The 22,139-nt window shown below is 36.4% G+C and overlaps 1 protein-coding gene and 2 long non-coding RNA genes across 6 annotated transcripts; all 3 read left to right on the top strand.

Annotated features, from left to right (window-relative positions):
* Positions 1–3,501: 3,501 nt before the first annotated feature.
* LOC126583808 (uncharacterized) lies at positions 3,502–12,959 on the top strand. Its single transcript, XR_007609832.1, has 3 exons — positions 3,502–4,323; positions 5,021–5,079; positions 12,763–12,959. It is a non-coding gene; the product is annotated as an uncharacterized LOC126583808 (long non-coding RNA).
* On the top strand, positions 5,094–11,153 carry LOC126583807 (uncharacterized). Its single transcript, XR_007609831.1, has 3 exons — positions 5,094–5,414; positions 5,488–11,033; positions 11,139–11,153. It is a non-coding gene; the product is annotated as an uncharacterized LOC126583807 (long non-coding RNA).
* Positions 12,960–17,750: 4,791 nt separating the features above from the next.
* LOC126582032 (organic cation/carnitine transporter 7-like) lies at positions 17,751–21,463 on the top strand. Of its 4 annotated transcripts, none has more exons than XM_050246000.1 (6): positions 17,751–17,968; positions 18,534–18,824; positions 19,228–19,465; positions 19,803–20,331; positions 20,436–20,638; positions 21,012–21,463. In XM_050246000.1, the coding sequence occupies exons 2-6, from the start codon at positions 18,556–18,558 to the stop codon at positions 21,252–21,254; spliced, it is 1,482 nt and encodes a 493-aa protein (XP_050101957.1). In that variant the 5' UTR covers positions 17,751–17,968; positions 18,534–18,555; the 3' UTR covers positions 21,255–21,463. The 4 variants fall into 4 exon arrangements, with proteins under 4 accessions (XP_050101957.1, XP_050101958.1, XP_050101956.1 ...); XM_050246001.1 differs by having other exon boundaries at positions 18,525–18,824; XM_050245999.1 differs by having other exon boundaries at positions 17,752–17,968; positions 18,556–18,824.
* Positions 21,464–22,139: the final 676 nt, after the last annotated feature.

Below are 22,139 nucleotides of genomic sequence, written 5' to 3'. Positions count from 1 at the left end.
ACGACAATCATAATCCTAATGGAAGACATGATTAATCATTTCCATCAACTTTTTAAAACTCTTTCCTTTCTTTGACAAATTTTTGCAACCTGCTTTACATAAACTCCTTTAAATTAGTCCTATCTTATTGGCAATGCACACCAGACTTCTCTCCGACATATCCTGTCATTGTTTGGTGTTTGTCTTCAGTATTTTAGCCTACCAAGTAGATCGACACTTCTACTTTTTAAATAATATTCATCATTCAATTTTTAGAGCTAATTTTCACCGTTAACTTGTTCGAACTACTCAATAGCTAGTTTGGGACTATTCAAGAAAAATTGATCTTTTTTAAATCAAAGACATTGCGGAGAAATCAAACTCAAGATTTCACATATATCCTATATATAATTTCTTTGGGAAAACTATTGAAACACTTAATATATATATATATATATATGTCGAAAGATAATTCAAATTTGAAATTGGTGGATGCGTCTGCTGTTGTGTACGTGTGTATGCATGCATTAGTTTTTGGTTCTCAAATCATGCAAAAGAAATATCTACGAATATAGATGAGTTGAGTTGAGGTGATCGGGGGTAGTTGTTTGAGTCCAAAGCTGGCCAAAGACTTCAACATTCCTTTGCTCTTATCAGCTTACAATAAAAGGGGGTTTGCACATGTAACACTTTCAACATAATTAGATCAGCCTACTTTTTCTAGGCGGGGCAATGGAATTTTGACACATAAGTTAGTTAGTATAGGTATTATTCTGGGGTGCGTAATTGGGATTAATAATATATTTGTGTGAGTCAAAAATTTTGTACACTTGAGCAATTTATTTACGGGTAGAGATGCATTCTGACAATTATTATTTACTAAGTTTATAATTGTCTTTGCCCAATTGACAGAGTAATTATTGCCTTAATGGGGTGGAAGTGCTTTAATAGGGATGAATTCATCTTACCCTTGTGGATAGATTTTCAAACAACTTAAAACTGCCCTCGTTTAACAAAAGTATCTCTTAACAAAATTCAGAACAGGACTACATTTCAAAGAAATAAATCTGTAAGTAAAACCAAGGATTATTACAATCTAAATAATTAAAAACAAAAAACAAAAGAAAAGGAAATAAGAGTCACATTCCATAAAATTATCGTAAACAATGGATTGTTCTGGTGGTTATATGATCTTATCTACGTTTCGAGATTAAATTTTCCTCACCCTTTAGTGTACATTTGTGTTGAAGATCACTAAAATAAGCTAAAAATAAGAAAAAAAGATAAATTATATAACTCTTCCGTTTGGTTCATGAAGAATAAAATATAACCTGGAAAACGAAAAGAAATACTTGTGTGATCGAGCTTGAAAATACCCCTGTCGATCTCTCATTCCATTTCTATTAGCATCTAAAAGAAACCTTCACCTAAAGATTCCATAAAAATGTTACCCACTAGATCCTCTAAGCCAATTAGACGGCAAATTTAAAAATAATTGTAGTTTGAACTTAACAAGAAGATCAATTAATTAATCAGTGATACAATTAAAGATTAGGAAGTGGGGCTTCTCATACGCACCTTGGTCTACTAGCTATTTCAATCATTCTCTCACCTTTTATATTATCATCAAAAAATTGTGTCCATTAGTTTTTATTTCGGTTTAAAAGTGATATTTTATCTTAAACTACGCTAAAGAAAACAGAAAGAAATGACTTAAAATGCAGTGAATTAAATAAATACGTCCTAAATATCAGGAGAATCAACCACGTGCTCACTCACAATCTGCAACTGCTTTTTTTTTTTTTAGGATTTTATTGTCTTTAATATGCATATATATGCACTAGCCTCAGACAGTTTATTTGAGAAAATATATGTATAGCCACCAAGGAAGAAAATATCGGTAATATCGGTAATATCGGAAATATCGGTAGTCCGAAAACACGGAAATATCGATGGAAATATCGGGATAATATCGATATCGATAAATATTACATGGAAACCACGGAAATTGTAAGAAAAACTTGGAAATTTTTATTGAAACTTTGTAGGATGTTTATTTAGTCAATTATCTATTAGTTTATCACAAAAAATTGGAAGGAAATACATTGCATGATGGATTTAAAATTATCAAGTTGATTATATAGCGAGCTGACAAACATTGTAAGTGCAGAAAATATGTAGTAATTGTAAAAGTGGTCTGAAAAGAATACAAATTATAATTGTAAAAATGGTCTGAAATTATCAAAATAATTGTAAAACTTGTCGGGAATACTGAGTGAGTCATGTGTCATCCTGACAGGAGGAACCCACACACACACACACAACGCACGCAACCACACACGCACACAACGCACGCACACAAACATCACACACGCAGACACGACCTCAGTCTCTCTCTCTCTCTCTATCCTTCTCGATCTCTCTTCTCCCTTCTCCCACACACACACACACACACACACACACACAGATCTCTGATCTCTCTTCTCCCTTCTCCGATCTCTCTTCTCCCTTCTCTCCCACACACACACACACAGATCTCGATCTCTCTTCTCCCTTCTCCGATCTCTTTTCTCCCTTCTCCCACGCACACACACACACAGAGATCTCTCGATCTCTCTTCTCCCTTCCCCTACACACACACCACGGCCTTCTGCTCCTCAGTCCGACAATCTCGAATCCCTCTTCCTTTTCAGAAACCAGCTTTCTGGGTGTCGCCGCCGTTGATCGTGGCTCTGGCGAAGTCGGAGTTGGCTCAGTCGTCTGTGGTGGTGCGCCGCTGAGCAAGGAGTTGGCTCAGTCATCTGGTTCGTCTTTGACTCGAAGAAAACAAGTTTTCAAGTGAGATTCCATTGAAACCCTAAACCCTAAACCGACATCACATATGTTGAATCATTTATTACCTCTTGCATGCGTGAAATTTGAAGTTTATATGTGAAATTGAAGTTAAAAATCGTGTTTTTGCAAGGTTTTTGGGACGAAATCGGCTCGGGAATAGGCATACCATCTCCGACGTTCGGCTCGGAGTCCAATTGCACCGTTCAAAAAAATATCGCGATATTTTGACGAAAACCATTCGGATACCTATTTAAATATCCATTGCGCGAAAAACCGATAATATCGGCGATATTTCGCCGATATTATCGGCATTTTCTTCCATGATAGCCACAAAAGAATCACACCGAAAATCGAGGCAAGTTATAATTTTTCAAGTTGACTATGTAGTAATAGCGTCAACAAAGTCCTATTTAGCAAGAGATTTTTCAATGTGATTGGAACATCGAATAGTACTTCACGTGTCATTACACGAATAGTGAGATATGTGTGTTAAAAAGTTAATAACATAAAAAATAATATTTCTCAGCACTTATATAAAACCACATGTTGTACCACTCGTGTTCCGGTCACAATAAAAAATTTCTCCTATTTAGCCACTCTGTCTCTTATGAATTGGTTCTTTTGTATCATGCATGCGTAACCGAACAAAGTGCATAATTTTTGTACTTCACGTATTACTTTTTGTCACAGCCCGTTCCAAATTATTATATTCGTGGCTGTGAATGGACGAAATTGCCCTTAAGAAATACTAAATTTGTGAAGCTCAGGTTGCTAATTATCTAGGTTCCTAAGTTTGAAAATAAAATGGAATTTAATAAGGATGGAACTTAGATTTTTAGGTTAAAATGTTAAAGTTTGGTGTTTGGAGATTGGAATAAGGACCACGTGGGATCCCCACATCCCTCAAAACCCTCCTCATTTCCCGTTCACTGTCTTTCTCTCTCCTCCTTCACGATTTCTCACTCTCTCTGTCTCTCTCCTTCGAACTCACACGGACCACCACCAAAACCACCCTAAATCTATACCAACGTCAAGTTTGAGACAACCATTGGAATCCTGAGGACTTCACGATCACGTTGGTATCCATTTCAGGTAAGTTTTACTTCGGAAAACCTAGATTCTAAACTCCCCATGAAAGTGTACTGTTCATGAGCTTTGAATTGGTTGATTTTTAGGACAATCCAAGCTCATAGTGAGCTTAGTGAGGTCCCAAGGAAGCTCGGAGTGCTTCGTTGGAAGTTTTTGGACGTAAGAACACGGAGATTGACAAGTTCAAAGTTTGGCCGGAGCTTTCGAGGAATTTTCCGGCGAATATCCGGCGAGTTAGGAGTCGAGGTAGGTATCAATCTCTTCGTCTCATCAAGTACTACAACTTTCCTTTTTGTTTCACTCAATTTCGTTGAGTATTGAAGAAGTTATACTCATTTGAAAAATACCCAGTTTCCGGCGACCTCCGAAGCTTTCGAGGAATTTTCCGGCCAAAATACGGCGAAATAGGTGTTGTACAAGGTACCATTATATTTGTCTCTTCAAGGGCTACAACTTTAGTTTTTGAATCACTTGATTTCGTTGAGAAATGACAAAGTTATGGCAATTTGAAAAACTGCCCGGAAAACGGCCGCCGGAAAAACCAGTCCGGCGACCCAAGGAAGAAGAAGGTGCTACAGTAAAAATAAAAAATAAAAATAAAATTATTTTAAAAATATGTCGACGTCCGTGACGTCGAGTAGATCACTGTGGTATATTCATATACCTAAATTGAACACCGTATGAGAAAGTTATTGAGGATTGTTGGTTAGGTGTTCAAATAACGTTTTATAGTTTTCACATTAGGTGAAAATGTGAATTGATGATCCGACCGTTGGATCATCACCAAACTTTGATACGTTGTAATACGTAATATTTGAGGATTATTGGAACTTACGGATTGGGAATCCGAGTTACGGATCTTCCGGAATTGGAATTGTAAGTCCATAATATAAAATGTTAACCGTCACTTAGTTTTGGAAATTGACGGAAATCCAACCGTTGGATGGTAATGAAATTTTAGGATGTTGTCCTAGAGGTATAATGTGGACCTCTGGAAGTTATGGATTTAAAATCTGAGTGGCAGATCTTCCGGATCGATCAACGTAGTGACGTATTTTATATAAGTTATGTATTCTATCGATATGAATTCTGAGCCTGGATTTGATTACTATTCTAGGCGGCGATCGTCATGACGCCTTGATGTGTGGTGCTAGGGAGTTGTTGGACGAACTCCAGGTGAGTGGACAGTTTTGTTTTCCGTATATATATATATACTTGACGTTTCCCAGAAATTGAATTGAAATGAAAATATGTTTAAAATGAAATGCATATGAGTTATGTGGAAAAACGGGAAGTGAAATACCATGCATAGAATTGATATGAAAAGTATATAGAAATGTGAGTTGAAATGCCATGCATGAATTAATATATGATGCATATGTATGAATTGGTGCGGTGGACGCACAGGTAAGAATTGATTTATGATGCATATGTATGAATTGGTGCGGTGGACGCACAGGTAAGAATTGATTTATGATGCATATGTATGAATTGGTGCGGTGGACGCACAGGTAAGAATTAATATATGATGCATATGTATGAATTGGTGCGTCATATGTATGAATTGGTGCGGTGGACGCACAGGTAAGAATTGATTTATGATGCATATGTATGAAATGGTGCGGTGGACGCACAGATGAGTATTTAATTACTGTTATGATGATGATGATATATATTGAGCTCAAATCCTGCACCATGGTTTAGTGCTTATAGTATTCACCGCATCGCACGCTCGCCTTGGATCCAAGTAGATGCTAGTCGTACAGTCCACGCGGAGTGGGTACGACAGACCAGTCGCGAGAGTGTTAGTGAGATTCCGACTGGTGGGTGACCTTAGATTATGTGCACAGATGATTTATGAGAAGCACTAGAGCGTAACTTGTGTGCAGAAGGCCGGACGGGTCACAGAGGTGACTCCGGTAGAGTGATAATGATAGATTTTGAGCTCTAGGTTCAACCGTATAGGGCTATTAGAGGGCCTACGGTTGATTACTTTCTTGCACCTGATATGATTATGTTGATGCATTCATACCTTATTACTGTTGAGATGATGTGGCATGGCATAATTAATATGAGAAATGTTGAGATGACATGGCATGGCATGATTGATAAAGAGATAATGTTGAGATAGTAAAAATGAAGTTTTGAGAATATATATGTATATTTATATTTTACATTTCTGGGAAAGTATACAGGTTTTACGGAGAGGGGTTACAACGTTTTGAGAAATGTTTGGATTTGGAAAAGAATTGTTTTACTGACCCACTCAATTTTGGTTTTGCGCCCCTCCAGGTTCAGGAATCACAAAGGTGTGGTGACTACGAGGAATACAGCGGGGTTCTGACAGATTGGACAAAATTAGGACTCACCTTCGGGTGTATCAACTTATAAATTGTATAATTAAAGCTTCCGTACTGTGCAAATGGTTACGTCACTCTCACGTGACGGCCAGCATGCCCTCCTTCGGGACGGGGTGTGTCAGTTGGTATCAGAGCATGGTTGCAATCTTGGACATCTTGAGAAGTTTATAGTAAATTCTGTCAGAACTACACCGCCTCATAGCAAACCACGTAGTTAGAGGAATTTAGTCTCCCTGATTTAGCGGTTTGGGGGAAACTATTATTATGGTGATTCAGTATATTATCAAAATGGACATTTTAAGACGGGTTATGAGTTGAATTTGAATCACCTTATGAAATGATGAACCTGAGGGAGCGGAGTGACGGTTTAACCAATTGGAAAAGATGTTTCAGAATATGCAAGTTAAAGGAAATTTCCTTCTGACAGGTGGGTCGAGACGACTACCTGGTTTTGGGTATGAATTTGCATCCTGGTGGAAACAGGAATGTTAATTGTTGTCACCAGAGGAATCAGCCGATTTAAAATTTTTTAAGGAAAAGTTTATCCCTCCGGCATTTATTGATGGTAGTAAACAAGAGTTTACAAATATGAGACAAGGAAGGTGATGATCGAGGGATATTGTAGAAAGTTTTCAGACTTGCCTCGTTCCATCCAGATATTGTTGTTAATTTGGTGGAGGTGTTATGTTGTTTTAAGCTGGGTGGCAAAAAGGGAAGTGGTATTTTGGGTGACCACTATCCATTGTAGTTCTTATCAGGAGTATGCTAGATGTTGTTGAGCCTTGAGGACTCTGAGAACATGAGCAACGAGAATAAAGAAGAATAAGAAAAGAATGGGAATTAAAAGAAGACAATAAAGTTAATGATTCGTCATATCAAGAATATCGAAGGATTCAGAGCTTCGAAAGAAGTGAAGCTAGAGTTAATTCTTCCAGCTGAGGTTTTAATGTCGCTGGTCAGAGTAAAAGTGATGGATATACTGGTAATCCCAGATATTTGAGACAAGGTGTCTCGAGTAAAGGAAATGTACCTTGTGCAGCAGGTACAAAATTAACACTTTGGGAAATGTGAAATTAATGAATGTGTTTATGTGAACAAAAGGGACACAGAGTTGTGAATCGTCCCTAGAATCAGTTGTACTCAACAATTTTCCATGATATCATAGTGTCGATTCAGCAGAGTTATGGACTTAGTAGTTTGGTCGGATTGACCGTGAGTACAAAGAGATTTGATGAGTTATATGTTCAGCCGTACGGACCATGAGAAATGGATTTGACTGACACATGAGAAATTGGTGAGTTATAGGCTCGGCCGTGCCAACCACGCGGAGTGGATCCGGCCGACGTATTATTGAGATAAGAGTTGAATCAGCCGTATTGGTCATTCTAGTTGACTTCGGCTGATATATTTCTTATTATGTATGTTATTACCTAGAGAGTAGTAAATAAATGTAGTTGAGACGAGTGTATGTATTTTGCATTGAGTAACAAAATAGTAATGTTATATCTTTGAGAGTGGTTGCCTACTTATCGAGACAACGATGATTTATCAGTATTGCGGGCTGCAGACCGTAATATTAATAACTCATTCGTGGATTCGTTAAGCAAGCAACCCGGTAGATTATTTTATGTTAGTATTGTACTTATTTGGAATGCTTAATAATAATAGAATATATATTGTATCAGTTAATTCTGTTCCATTAGATTGGTTGGTTATAATTGTGACAAGACGAAATGTTATGGGAAACCAGTACTTTCCATCGATCTGGATGAACAGAGATTACTTTTGTAAGTATGCAAAATGGATTGAGTCAGGCTGTTATTTATGCTGTGAGAGCAAAGAGATTGTTTTCGAAAGGCTGTCAAAAATACTTAGCTCATGTGGTGCTAAATGATGTTGTTTGGAGTAGTGTGAATAATGTCGAAAGAGTTAGACTTTTCTTGATGTCTTCTCTGAAAGTATACCTGGATTGTCTTCAGGCAGAGATATGAGGTTCATTATTGATTTGTTGCCAGGTATAAATTTATATTGGAGATTGGTTCAGGATGAGTTAAGGGAATTGGAAATTCAGTTGAGAGAATTGGTTGATAAAAGTTTTATTCAACCTAGTACAACACTGTTGAGGAGCACCAGTTTGTTGGTGAGAAAGAAAATGGACTTTAAAGACTATTCCTTGATTATAGATAATGGAGTCGGGTAACGATTGAGAACCGTTATCCATGGTGATGTACTGATGTTTATTTAACCAGCTCAAAAGTAATTGCGAAGATTCAAAGATTGAATTGAGATCTGGTTACTACCAATTGAATATTATAAGTGACGTTGATCATAAGATGGTTTTCTGGACTTGTTATAGTTTTTATGAAGTTTGGTGATGCTATATGGATACTCATGCTGTTTTATGAGTTATTGGATGAAGTATTCCAATAATGCCTTGATAAATTGATATCATTTCCATTGAAGATATTCTGGCATATTCTGAGCCAGAGCAGAGTATGTAAACGTATTAAGTCATTGAAGCAAAGATTGAGAGAACGTTAGTTGTATGCTAAGTTTAGCAAAAGCTAAAGTTAAATGGATCAAGTGGCATTCTAAAATTTGTTATGTCTGCTTAAGGTATTCAAGTGAATCCTTAAAGGATTGCAGGAATTGAGAAATTGGAACAACCACAAGCCATAATTGAGATTCGGAAATTCTTAACTTATCAGGCTATTTTGGATGGTTGTGAAAGAATTTTTAGTCATTGTTTTGTCATTGATGAGACTGTTGAGAAAGGAGGTTATGTATGAGTGGGAAGGAAATTGTGAGCAAAGGATTCAACAACTGAAGTATTTCCTCACTCATGCACGTATTTTAATATTCCCAGAAGATAGCGATAATTATCGGTATATGGTGATGTTACATTAAATGTTCTTGGATATGTACTAATGCAAATGTTAGGGTGATTGCATACGTTTCACGACAAATGGAATCTCATGAGATGAATTACCCTACTAGTGATTTGGAAGTCACGATTATCATCCTTGCTGTGAAGTTATGGAGACATTATATGTTGATAAGAATGCAAGATTTTACAAATCAAAAGAGTCTCCAATATTTGTTTACTCGAAAGGATTTTGATATGAGGCAACAAAGGTGGATTGAATTACTTAGTGATTATGATTGTACGATCAGGGTGATCGTGAATTGTTGTAGCTGAAGCACTTGATGAGAAGACTGCAGTAAGAATTAATATCTGGTACGCTTGCCAAGATTATCTTCTTGTGGATTGGAAATCAACTAAAGTAAAGTTAAGAATGAAAGATCGAGAAGAAGTTATACTTGCTAAGTTTCAAGTTAGGCCTTTTGGTAAGGTCGTACTCGAGACTCAAATGGTATGTGGATACAAGAAAACAAAAAGTATGTGCCTAATGCTGAGGATTTGAAGCAAGCAAATATTGGACGAAGTTCACTGTTCAACTTCTGCAATATTCCGAAAGTAATAAGGTTTATCATACCATTCGACATTTTTATTGGTCAGCAGATTGAGGCAGAAAGAAATAAACCTTTGGATTGAGACAGCTATTTTCTGTTTCGAAACGGAAATGGAAAGAGAATTGGATTACGGAACTGCTAAGTTTCTTAAGTATGTTGGTTGCGCAGTTTCCGAAGTGAAGCCATAAGGTTCATGAAGTGTGTCATGTGTGTGTTTTGTTGACTTGTGAATGGAATATTTCTGGGTAGAGAAAGATTCGATCGAGAAAGAGTTTTAGTAGACCCTGAGACTATGGATGAGTCTCCTCAAAGTATTCAGGTGATTAAGTTAACCTAAAAGTAACCAGGAATGACAAAAGACATCAACAGATGGATATGCCACTAATCGAGTATATAAGGTAAATGGTTTTATATTTTAGAAGTGTTCACCTTAGAAAAGTAGAATTTGGATTGGAAAAAGAAGGTCCTGAGAGTTAAGATAGAGTAAATGGTAAAAGTTTTGTGAAGGAATCATTCAGCGGAAGAAAATTACGTGGGAGAAAAAGAATCGGATGAAAAAAAAACTTACCGAGGTTGGTATAAGTGTTGATGAATTGGTTGGTTGCTGGAATTTCGGGGACGAAATTCTATAAGGAGGAAAGATTGTCACAGCCCGTTCCAAATTATTATATTCGTGGCTGTGAATGGACGAAATTGCCCTTAAGAAATACTAAATTTGTGAAGCTCAGGTTGCTAATTATCTAGGTTCCTAAGTTTGAAAATAAAATGGAATTTAATAAGGATGGAACTTAGATTTTTAGGTTAAAATGTTAAAGTTTGGTGTTTGGAGATTGGAATAAGGACCACGTGGGATCCCCACATCCCTCAAAACCCTCCTCATTTCCCGTTCACTGTCTTTCTCTCTCCTCCTTCACGATTTCTCACTATCTCTGTCTCTCTCCTTCGAACTCACACGGACCACCACCAAAACCACCCTAAATCTATACCAACGTCAAGTTTGAGACCACCATTGGAATCCTGAGGACTTCACGATCACGTTGGTATCCATTTCAGGTAAGTTTTACTTCGGAAAACCTAGATTCTAAACTCCCCATGAAAGTGTACTGTTCATGAGCTTTGAATTGGTTGATTTTTAGGACAATCCAAGCTCATAGTGAGCTTAGTGAGGTCCCAAGGAAGCTCGGAGTGCTTCGTTGGAAGTTTTTGGACGTAAGAACACGGAGATTGACAAGTTCAAAGTTTGGCCGGAGCTTTCGAGGAATTTTCCGGCGAATATCCGGCGAGTTAGGAGTCGAGGTAGGTATCAATCTCTTCGTCTCATCAAGTACTACAACTTTCCTTTTTGTTTCACTCAATTTCGTTGAGTATTGAAGAAGTTATACTCATTTGAAAAATACCCAGTTTCCGGCGACCTCCGAAGCTTTCGAGGAATTTTCCGGCCAAAATACGGCGAAATAGGTGTTGTACAAGGTACCATTCTATTTGTCTCTTCAAGGGCTACAACTTTAGTTTTTGAATCACTTGATTTCGTTGAGAAATGACAAAGTTATGGCAATTTGAAAAACTGCCCGGAAAACGGCCGCCGGAAAAACCAGTCCGGCGACCCAAGGAAGAAGAAGGTGCTACAGTAAAAATAAAAAATAAAAATAAAATTATTTTAAAAATATGTCGACGTCCGTGACGTCGAGTAGATCACTGTGGTATATTCATATACCTAAATTGAACACCGTATGAGAAAGTTATTGAGGATTGTTGGTTAGGTGTTCAAATAACGTTTTATAGTTTTCACATTAGGTGAAAATGTGAATTGATGATCCGACCGTTGGATCATCACCAAACTTTGATACGTTGTAATACGTAATATTTGAGGATTATTGGAACTTACAGATTGGGAATCCGAGTTACGGATCTTCCGGAATTGGAATTGTAAGTCCATAATATAAAATGTTAACCGTCACTTAGTTTTGGAAATTGACGGAAATCCAACCGTTGGATGGTAATGAAATTTTAGGATGTTGTCCTAGAGGTATAATGTGGACCTCTGGAAGTTATGGATTTAAAATCTGAGTGGCAGATCTTCCGGATCGATCAACGTAGTGACGTATTTTATATAAGTTATGTATTCTATCGATATGAATTCTGAGCCTGGATTTGATTACTATTCTAGGCAGCGATCGTCATGACGCCTTGATGTGTGGTGCTAGGGAGTTGTTGGACGAACTCCAGGTGAGTGGACAGTTTTGTTTTCCGTATATATATATATACTTGACGTTTCCCAGAAATTGAATTGAAATGAAAATATGTTTAAAATGAAATGCATATGAGTTATGTGGAAAAACGGGAAGTGAAATACCATGCATAGAATTGATATGAAAAGTATATAGAAATGTGAGTTGAAATGCCATGCATGAATTAATATATGATGCATATGTATGAATTGGTGCGGTGGACGCACAGGTAAGAATTGATTTATGATGCATATGTATGAATTGGTGCGGTGGACGCACAGGTAAGAATTAATATATGATGCATATGTATGAATTGGTGCGTCATATGTATGAATTGGTGCGGTGGACGCACAGGTAAGAATTGATTTATGATGCATATGTATGAAATGGTGCGGTGGACGCACAGATGAGTATTTAATTACTGTTATGATGATGATGATATATATTGAGCTCTAGGTTCAACCGTATAGGGCTATTAGAGGGCCTACGGTTGATTACTTTCTTGCACCTGATATGATTATGTTGATGCATTCATACCTTATTACTGTTGAGATGATGTGGCATGGCATAATTAATATGAGAAATGTTGAGATGACATGGCATGGCATGATTGATAAAGAGATAATGTTGAGATAGTAAAAATGAAGTTTTGAGAATATATATGTATATTTATATTTTACATTTCTGGGAAAGTATACAGGTTTTACGGAGAGGGGTTACAACGTTTTGAGAAATGTTTGGATTTGGAAAAGAATTGTTTTACTGACCCACTCAATTTTGGTTTTGCGCCCCTCCAGGTTCAGGAATCACAAAGGTGTGGTGACTACGAGGAATACAGCGGGGTTCTGACAGATTGGACAAAATTAGGACTCACCTTCGGGTGTATCAACTTATAAATTGTATAATTAAAGCTTCCGTACTGTGCAAATGGTTACGTCACTCTCACGTGACGGCCAGCATGCCCTCCTTCGGGACGGGGTGTGTCACTTTTAGCATCAGGAAATTTTTAAATAAAAGTATAGGGAGGTTAAAATATACCAAATGATCATTACTTTGTGTTTGTTCAAATGCCAAATTTGATATCGTGTGGCCCAATCAATGTGTAATTTACTATGGGATGTGCTATCCACACACCCCTTTTTACTTTTCCCACACCTCTTGTTAATTTTTGTCCTTTGATCTTCTTCAATTCATCCGATCCAATGGCCGAAAATTAAAAAGGTGTGAGAGAAGTAAAAAAGGATGTGTGGATATCACATTCCTTTATTATTAGCTCTATGTTTCTGACTAATAAAAATAAGCGCACACAAAAGCAGAAGACTCCACATATGTTTTTGGCAGTATCTTCTACCCTTGACCAAAAAACAGAGACTGTATCTTCTACCTGACGTAGCCAACGTTAATTGATTTGTTGTTAATGATTAAATTCATACATAGTACTTTAAGATTTTTGTTCTGCAACTAGTTTTTATTTTATACCATGGATTCTAATGACCCTTGCTTACGTAAACATATTTTATTGTAATTAGCTGTGCTTCTGATCCTTATCAAAATAACGTTAATTTCATGTTCGGAAAATATCTATACCCGAGATCTTGTGTTTGAAAGTTATATTCATTCTTAATATAATTAATTTGTGTAGAAGTAAAAGCAAAACATTTTGTATTTAGGGTTTCTGGCATATGAGGCTATGAGCAGTACAAAAACATGCATCAGTGCTAATTTTTGTATTTAGTGTTTCTTATTTAAATAGGTGGTGCTGCATATAATAAATTCGTGCATCAAATAATGTGATACCAATTAATTTTATACTTTACTTAAATTTGAAATTTGATTAATAATTGTATAAAAATTTAGAGTTTTTATCACAAATGATTCCTAGAATTGACTTAACTTCTCATTTTGATCCCTCAATTTCAAAGTCAATAAATGTCATCCCTAAAATAAGTTATCGCAAATCAATTTAGTCATTATGTTACTATTCCGTCAATTATTCCATTAATGTTGCACAGAAGGATCCAATTGATTTGCGACGACCAATTTCAAGAGGCGGCATGAAATTGAGGGACTAAAATGAGGAGTTAGGTCATTCCAGGAACCATTTGTGATAAAAATCCTATAAATTTATATGGTGCAAAATGTGTCACATCATTTAGTGCACAAATCAAATACACAGATTTAGTGTGTAGCACCCCCTATTTATTTAATAACTCTTGAGTAATCGTTAATACTTGATTGATTAATTATAGGGAACTTTAACGAAAAGCACCCGGTACTGTTCACTTTAACGAAAAACCATATTTTTACACTAAAAAGTCAATCCTGGTACTATTCACTTTACCCTTTATTTTGTCCTTATCATTAAAACTCAAAATTTTCAAACCCTTTTCATTAGTTTTTCTTTAATTATAAGCACAAATGATCAATTGGTTCGAAGGAAGCTTTGGTTTTTCGCCATCAATCAACATGCATGTTCTCTACGCAAGTTGCATAATGCTTGATCTTTTATAGTTTGGTTTGTTATTGCAGACATTAATTCCTATACCATCAAGTAATCTAATATGATCCAATCTAATCCCTAATTTAATCAAGATACAGATTACACTCTACCACTTCAACAATTAATGGCCAAAATCTCTATTCTCAACAAGTGCCATATTTTTAAACAACAATTAGTCCCTTTCTCTTTAAGACTTTATCTACTATAATATGAGTACAATTTGATTTTTTTTTAAGAGACAAAACATAATCATGTTTTAAGTTTAAACCAATCTTATCTGGTGTAATGTCTGTATTTTCATAAAATGATTCAGTTTCAATAATAATAATGAAAAATAAAAAAGATGTGTTGATCGTTCAAAGAGTTTTATAACACCAAAGGAGACAATTCACATCAATTTCTCCAAAACTATTGTTTTAGTCATAACCATTTACGGCAGATTAATGCCTAATCCATCACTTGAAGATTGTCCAATGTGTCAGAAATACGGGACAATACGGCATATGTTATTATAACAAAAAGCATACGTGCTCGTGTTTCAAACACACTGAAAAACATCTTCATAATTTGATTCAATCTGTATGATGTTTCTACAAGAAGAGTGGCAAGTGACAAGCTGCTCACTGTCAACCTGCCAACCAATAAAAAACCACCAAAAAATTACACAAGTTACATGATCACTGGTTGATTTAGATTCCACTTTCAGATGATTGGCTCCCTCCCCAACATTCTGTAATTAGTGGTCTAATAACCAAATGCATGAATAGACATGAGATTTTGGCTGTTGCAATTATTTTAGTTTTACGTCACTGATAGTCCCACTATGTGCTGCACTCGGTGGTACTAGCGTTATGGATTGTCAAACATCACCAAACTACAAAATTCCCTCAACTTGTATAATAAACCGTGTATGTGATGCAGGACGGTTGAATTTTGACAATTTTAATTAAGTCATTTAAACATCGATGTATTGGTTATTGAAAAAAAAAAAACCTAAAAATTGATTTAGAGTGTATTGTCAATTTCAATGATATTTCTCTCGATTTGATGTAAAAAACCGACATTCTCTAGATCGAAAAGAATGATTTGAGAAGTGCTAATAGCACTCTTTGTACATATAAATGACCGATACGAGTCGTGTATGTGACATTGCGTCCCAAACGAAAATCAGTATTACTTGCGAGTTGAGATATTCTTTGTCTTGTACTCTCCTGGCATCATTAACCTTGAACCAATGCCATGGGTATTGCAAATTGAGAGAGCTACTACATCCACTAGATTTGGGAATAGTGAAAGAACAAAAGGTTAGGGGGATGAGGAAGTTCGTATAGCTTGATAATAGTGTTGCCTCATGGAGCTTGGGATTGGCCATTCATCTCAATTATAAATAGGGAGTTTTAACAAAATACTCCCGGTACTGTTCACTTTTAACGAAAAATCACATTTATAACTTTTCCTGATACTATTCACTATACATTTAAAAATAGCTTTTCATTAAAAATGAAGTTTTTTTGGACTTTTCGTTAGTTTTCCTTTATAAATAAGGAAAAATAATTAAAATGGTTTGAAAACTTTAAGTTTTAATCAAAAGGACAAAAAAATGTTGTAAGTGAATAGTATCAGGAATGAATTTTTAAAGTAAAAATATCATTTTTATTAAAAATAAATAATACCAGATGTGTTTCGTTAAAACTTCTTTATAAATAGAACCAGTAGGTCCTTTTCTCCTAACTTTTTCTGTGGTTGGATGTGTGGTCACTCAGATGGGTATCAGTCTATAACTTTTTTCTGGTATTGCTTTGCTTCCCGGGTTCATAGACCTACGTTTAGGCAGACCAAATATCTTTGGGCCTAGATGGGCACAAAGTTGATTACTGATTTAAGAAGCAAACATGATATTTTTTGTTGAAATAATTTACAGAACAACGATCCAAAACCAACACAGATTGATAACATATCAAATCCGCTTGTTCAATTTTTCTTGAGTACCTATAGGCACTCAAGCCAACATGTATTAGATTGTTGAATTTAATTATGCTTAAGTTACTGGGGACCGTTAAATAAAAAATAACGGTCAAATACGTGTAAGCAATGAGTACCTATAAGTGCTCAAATAAAATCACTATTTGTTGAGTTGCGCTTCCAAATTTGATCATTGGAGAAAAGGAAGGATGGGAAGTGTAACAGAAATTGTCCAAGTGGAGAGTGAGCTGCGATTTCAATTAGTTCAGAAGAGTTGTAACCAAACAGAACAATAATATTGCAGGCATATCAAACACATATTAGTCGTCAAGATAATACTACAGGCATAGATGTTGGCTTTACTATACGTGTGTATTTGATGTAGAAAGGTGCACCACAAGATTGGTGTGTACTAATATACACAATCAAGGGTGTGATAAGAGGTAATGCTTTTAACATATGGTTATAATCTTTCCATAAGTGACGTGTCTTGTCATGAAATGATAAGACAATTCAGAAAAGTCTCACAACTCTCTAGAAGGGTATGATGAAGTCTATAAAAGGATGATTCATTTCTCTAGACAAATCTTCCAACGTAAAATCAATTCTCTTATTCCCTTTGGTGCCATTTCTCCTTTAGCACTACCGCAGTCATCAATCGTCTAACGACATTACAGTTCAATCCTCGAGATACTGTGATTTCCTACAAGAAACACAAGAAGGGCATATCCCCTAATGAACCCCAAGGTGAACGACACAATAACAAGCCAAATAGTGAATCACTTTAGTACTCTCCTTAAAAATTTGATAAATCTTTACCCATATGGAGGATAACAAAGCTTGACAGTTCAGCTAAGAAAACCGAAAGTCTCCAAGGCAATGATGTCATTAAATTTAAAACACGAATTGAATTTTATTTTTATTTTTTTATGCATAAGCATTAGCTGTATGTATGGATCATCACATTTTACACAAACAAAACTTAATAAAAAATTTGCATATGTGAATTAAACCAGTCAATTAGATTTTGTTTTTGAATTGTTGGCCTAATCATTCTCTTTTAGCCTTTAACTGTAACAAACAAGTGATTAAAAGAAAGAAAAATTAGGTTTCAATCCTTGATGACAACATTTTCTTGACTGAAACCTTGTGCCTTCCAAAGTTTTTATTAAAGTCCTTTCACTTATTTCCACATCATCATTTTGTATTACTTTATTATAAATAAGAATTCAATCGAGTGTTTAACAGTTTAACATTAAAATAATGCAAAAGACAAAAAGGGTCATATCATAGGTCGGAGAGAGAGAGAGAGGTGAGTTAGAATGTTAGATGGAAGCGGGAAGCCGAACAAGTCACCAAACTCCCACAACACCAGAAAATCAATATCCTTTTGTCATTCTTCCTGTCTATTTTTCGTTCTGCACAATTTCCCAATTCATTAAGTTCTCAGAATTTCACACAAAAATGAAAACTTGAGGGAATCTAGAATTTGAGCTGATTATTCAGAACAGAACTGGAAGATCTTTCTTTCAACATTGCAGGTTAGTTTTTAATTTTCCAAGTTTTCCTTTACATATGCTTTTGTTTAATATTGTTTCCATATTTTTTGGGATTATTTGGAGAAAGTTAAGAGTTAGAGTGGACCTGCAGAAACTTGTCTAAGATAAAAAATTCAATTGGATAATTTTAATTCCTTATTTTTATGGCTCAGAGACTTCAATTGGGTGGAATGAATAGATTTTCTGTGTTCCCGGATAAGTGGTTATATTCGCAATGAGAGAGACTAACATGCATCCGGGATGTCAAGTTGGCTGTATCTCAAACCTATCACGTGTCGTCATGTATTTTAACATTCTCACACGTCATCCCATGATTGGTTTGGGATATCGCCACTTTAGCTTCCTAGTGGCATATAAGTTCTTCTCCTTCACAGTCGGTTTTTCCATGTGAACATTGTTTATGAGTAGTGCCTGCAACTATTTATGGTTTATGAATAAGTTACTTCGAAGTTGTAAAATTTCTGGTAGTCGTTCGTAGAAAAATATCGTTTCTGATATGACCGTATGGCACGAGGAATTATGTGTGTAATCTGATCAGGTGAAATAGTTTTGTCGTCTCAAACCTGTAGATGGCAGATGGAAGCCCGAAGTACACTGTTGACGAGGCTCTTGTGGCCATGGGGTTTGGAAAGTTCCAAATTCTTGTGCTTGCATATGCCGGCATGGGTTGGGTCTCAGAAGCCATGGAGATGATGCTACTCTCTTTTGTTGGACCAGCGGTTCAGTCTGCTTGGGGTCTTTCGTCTGAACAAGAAAGTTTAATAACCAGTGTGGTTTTTGTTGGAACGCTAGTCGGAGCTTACTCGTGGGGCATAGTTTCTGACAAATATGGACGTAGGTGGGCACTTTCTTGTTTCCTTTTTTTTTCTTCTCTTTGGCTAATTCAGATAGTCTGGATCATGTATAAATACATTGTGCAAGAATGATGACAAATTTTTTTTTTTGTAACTCGGACTTTTGTACAATCTTTTCTTATGATTCTTTCCTCTAAATATTCTGACGGATGTACATCATTGAGATGCCTTGTACTGCGCACGCACAACCTGCATCTTTTAGTAGTGAAAGCAATGCTATTTCTCTGGTGCCTGCACATTTTATCAACTGTAGTTTTCTTTCTCTATCTTCATTGATGCAGATTTGGCTCTTTTTGCCTTTCCAATGTTTGAATGCACCTAATTTCCAAGTTTAACAATTGTACTGGTTCTTTTTTTTTTCTTTTTGTTAAACTTCTATTCCTCTAGGAAAGGATTCCTCATTACAGCCATAGTTACTTCTGGAGCTGGTTTTCTGAGTGCTCTTTCCCCCAATTATACATCCTTGCTCGTCCTTCGTTGCATAGTTGGTGTTGGTTTGGGAGGTGGCCCTGTACTCTCATCCTGGTTTCTGGAGTTCATTCCTGCTCCTAACAGAGGTACCTGGATGGTTATTTTTTCAGCTTTTTGGACTGTTGGAACAATTCTTGAGGCTTCACTTGCATGGGTATGTTTTTGAGTACTTTCTTCGTAATCGTTTAAGTTTTCTAGATTTGAATCCGCCCCTTTCGATTTTTCGTTTTTGTATATTTCATTATTTTGTCAGTGTTTCATCCCTACATATTGGAAGTCATGGAATTTTGGCATCAATACTGCCTAATTTTTAGCAGTCGTGTCAACTGGATACGATGAACACAAAAAACATTAGGAGTCACTTCCTTATTCACCTTACATATTCGACTGCAGATAATTTTAATTTTTCCTTGTTTTGCGTTTGTAGTGCTGCATGTGTAATGAGAATATAAGGTTGGTACCTTCATATACTTATGTTGTGTTCTTTGCAGCTTGTCATGCCAAACTTTGGTTGGAGGTGGCTACTTGCCTTGTCTTCACTCCCTTCATCGCTTCTCCTCATATTCTATTGGGTTGCACCTGAATCACCGAGATATTTGTGCTTAAAAGGTAGAACAACTGAGGCAATCAATATTTTGGAGAAAGTAGCAAGAATGAATGGAACGAAACTCCCTTCGGGGAATCTTGTTTCTGATTTGAAAATTGAGTTACCTGAAAATAGTACTCCATCAGAAGCTACGCGTTTGATCTCACCGACAGATAAAGAAGATCCAACTCCTAAGGAGATGGATTCTAATGTGGGGGGCATCTCTTCACTGTTAACGCTTCTTTCCCCAAAATTGATCAGATCAACCCTGCTCTTATGGGTAGTATTCTTTGGGAATGCTTTTTCATATTACGGCCTGGTGCTTCTGACAACTGAGTTGAGCAGCAGACACAGTACATGTACACCGGGTCCAATACAGTCAGATAAAGCGATGGATACTAGCTATAGAGATGTTTTCATCACTAGTATTGCAGGTACATTTATCTGCATATTTCAGTATTTTTTGTTTAATAATTGAAAGTGTTTTTGTAGTTCTAGAAATTGGTTGACTCACATTTAACTTTGTTTGGAAATGAAGAGTTCCCTGGGCTCCTCATATCTGCTGCTACGGTCGATAAACTGGGTCGTAAGCTTTCAATGTCATCCATGTTCTTCCTATGCTGCATTTTTCTACTCCCCTTGGTAGTCCATCAGTCTCAGGGCTTGACCACTATCCTTCTGTTTGGAGCTCGCATATGCATCACAGGGTCCTTCACGATAATCTACATATATGCCCCAGAGGTAATTTGTTAATGCATTCATCATTTCAAGAGGACACAAACACGAAAATTGATTCTTAAGCCCGCAACTAGTCCATGCTTTCGTTCAATGCATATTGTCTGGGATTTTTATTATTCAAATGAACTTGGATTTTGTTTGACATCCAGCACATACACGGAACCTCTATATTCTTCATCACATTCATAAATGTTAATACAAAATGATCTCATTGTTTATCATATGAAAGAACTCCGCGTCTAAGAAATCATTTTGTGAAGAACCTTGTTTGAATATTCACATTCTGAGTCTTCTGGTTGTATGAATTTTTGTCCATGAAAATCATTTAGAACTTATGCCGGGGTTTTGATCTTTATTTATTTGGTTTGAACTCTAGATATACCCAACCTCAGTCCGAACAACTGGTGTTGGAATCGCAAGTGCAATGGGAAGGATAGGTGGAATGATATGCCCTCTTGTGGCAGTAGGTTTGGTGCATGGATGCCATCAAACAGCTTCCATTCTGCTGTTTGAGATTATAATTTTTCTTTCGGGGATATGCGTGTTGCTCTTCCCGTTTGAAACCAAGGGCCTTGAATTGAGCGATACTATATCGGATTCAAAGACTCAAAGGCAGTAAATGCATTTGTAAGAACATACCGCATACAGTAGATGTTTTACAGTGTCGATTTGATAGACACGAAAGAAGAAATTAGGCAAGGATTCTTTCATTCCCAAATGCAGCTTGTGAATAATTTAGCAGCAGCAGTTGTAACTTTTTCTTTCCTTGAAGCAAACTGTGTTCCTTAAACATCTTAAAGTGAGTATATTGCATTTCTAATTTAAAAACTGAAAGGTTGGGCAGAAAATGTCGAACTCTTGGACCAATGATACAATGCCATGTGCGGAAGTAAAAATAAATGAGATTGTATGATTGGTTCGGGACACTACCATGGCATCTAGAGGGTGTAGGCAAGTCAACTTGTCATATGAGATTCTGAGAAGGCTTAAGTCTGTCTATTGAGGCATTTTTCTCACAACTTTTGATATCTGAATCACTTATGAAATATCACAACAATCTTCAATGCCGCACAATTTGATGGAGAATTAGTTTTACAGACTCAAGAAGTTGAAACATGAGAGATGTTACCACACAACCGGGGCATGTATCATCTTTTTCTCTCTCTCTCTCTCTCTCTCTCATATATCCGGTTGTGTTCAAGAATCTCCTCGAGAGGAGATTCTCTCATGTCCTCCATTTCACCTTGTGTTAGTCATTATTGGATAGTGAGACCTCGTTTGATAGAGAGGATTTGCTTGGGTAGAACTATTCACTACATTGAAGACATTTTAAAGGAGGAAATAGATGACAATTGTATGATTTTGTCAAGTGGAAGGTTACTCATGAAGAAACCTACCCAATAAGAAAGTTGTCATCTATTTACTCCTTTAAAATGTCTTCAATATAGTGAATAGTCTTACTCAAGCCAAATTCTCTCTAACAAACGATGTACGTTATAAACAC

Source organism: Malus sylvestris, chromosome 9, assembly GCF_916048215.2.
Source record: "Malus sylvestris chromosome 9, drMalSylv7.2, whole genome shotgun sequence".
NCBI classification, from domain to species: domain Eukaryota; kingdom Viridiplantae; phylum Streptophyta; class Magnoliopsida; order Rosales; family Rosaceae; genus Malus; species Malus sylvestris.
This window is presented reverse-complemented; position numbering and strand designations above follow the sequence as displayed.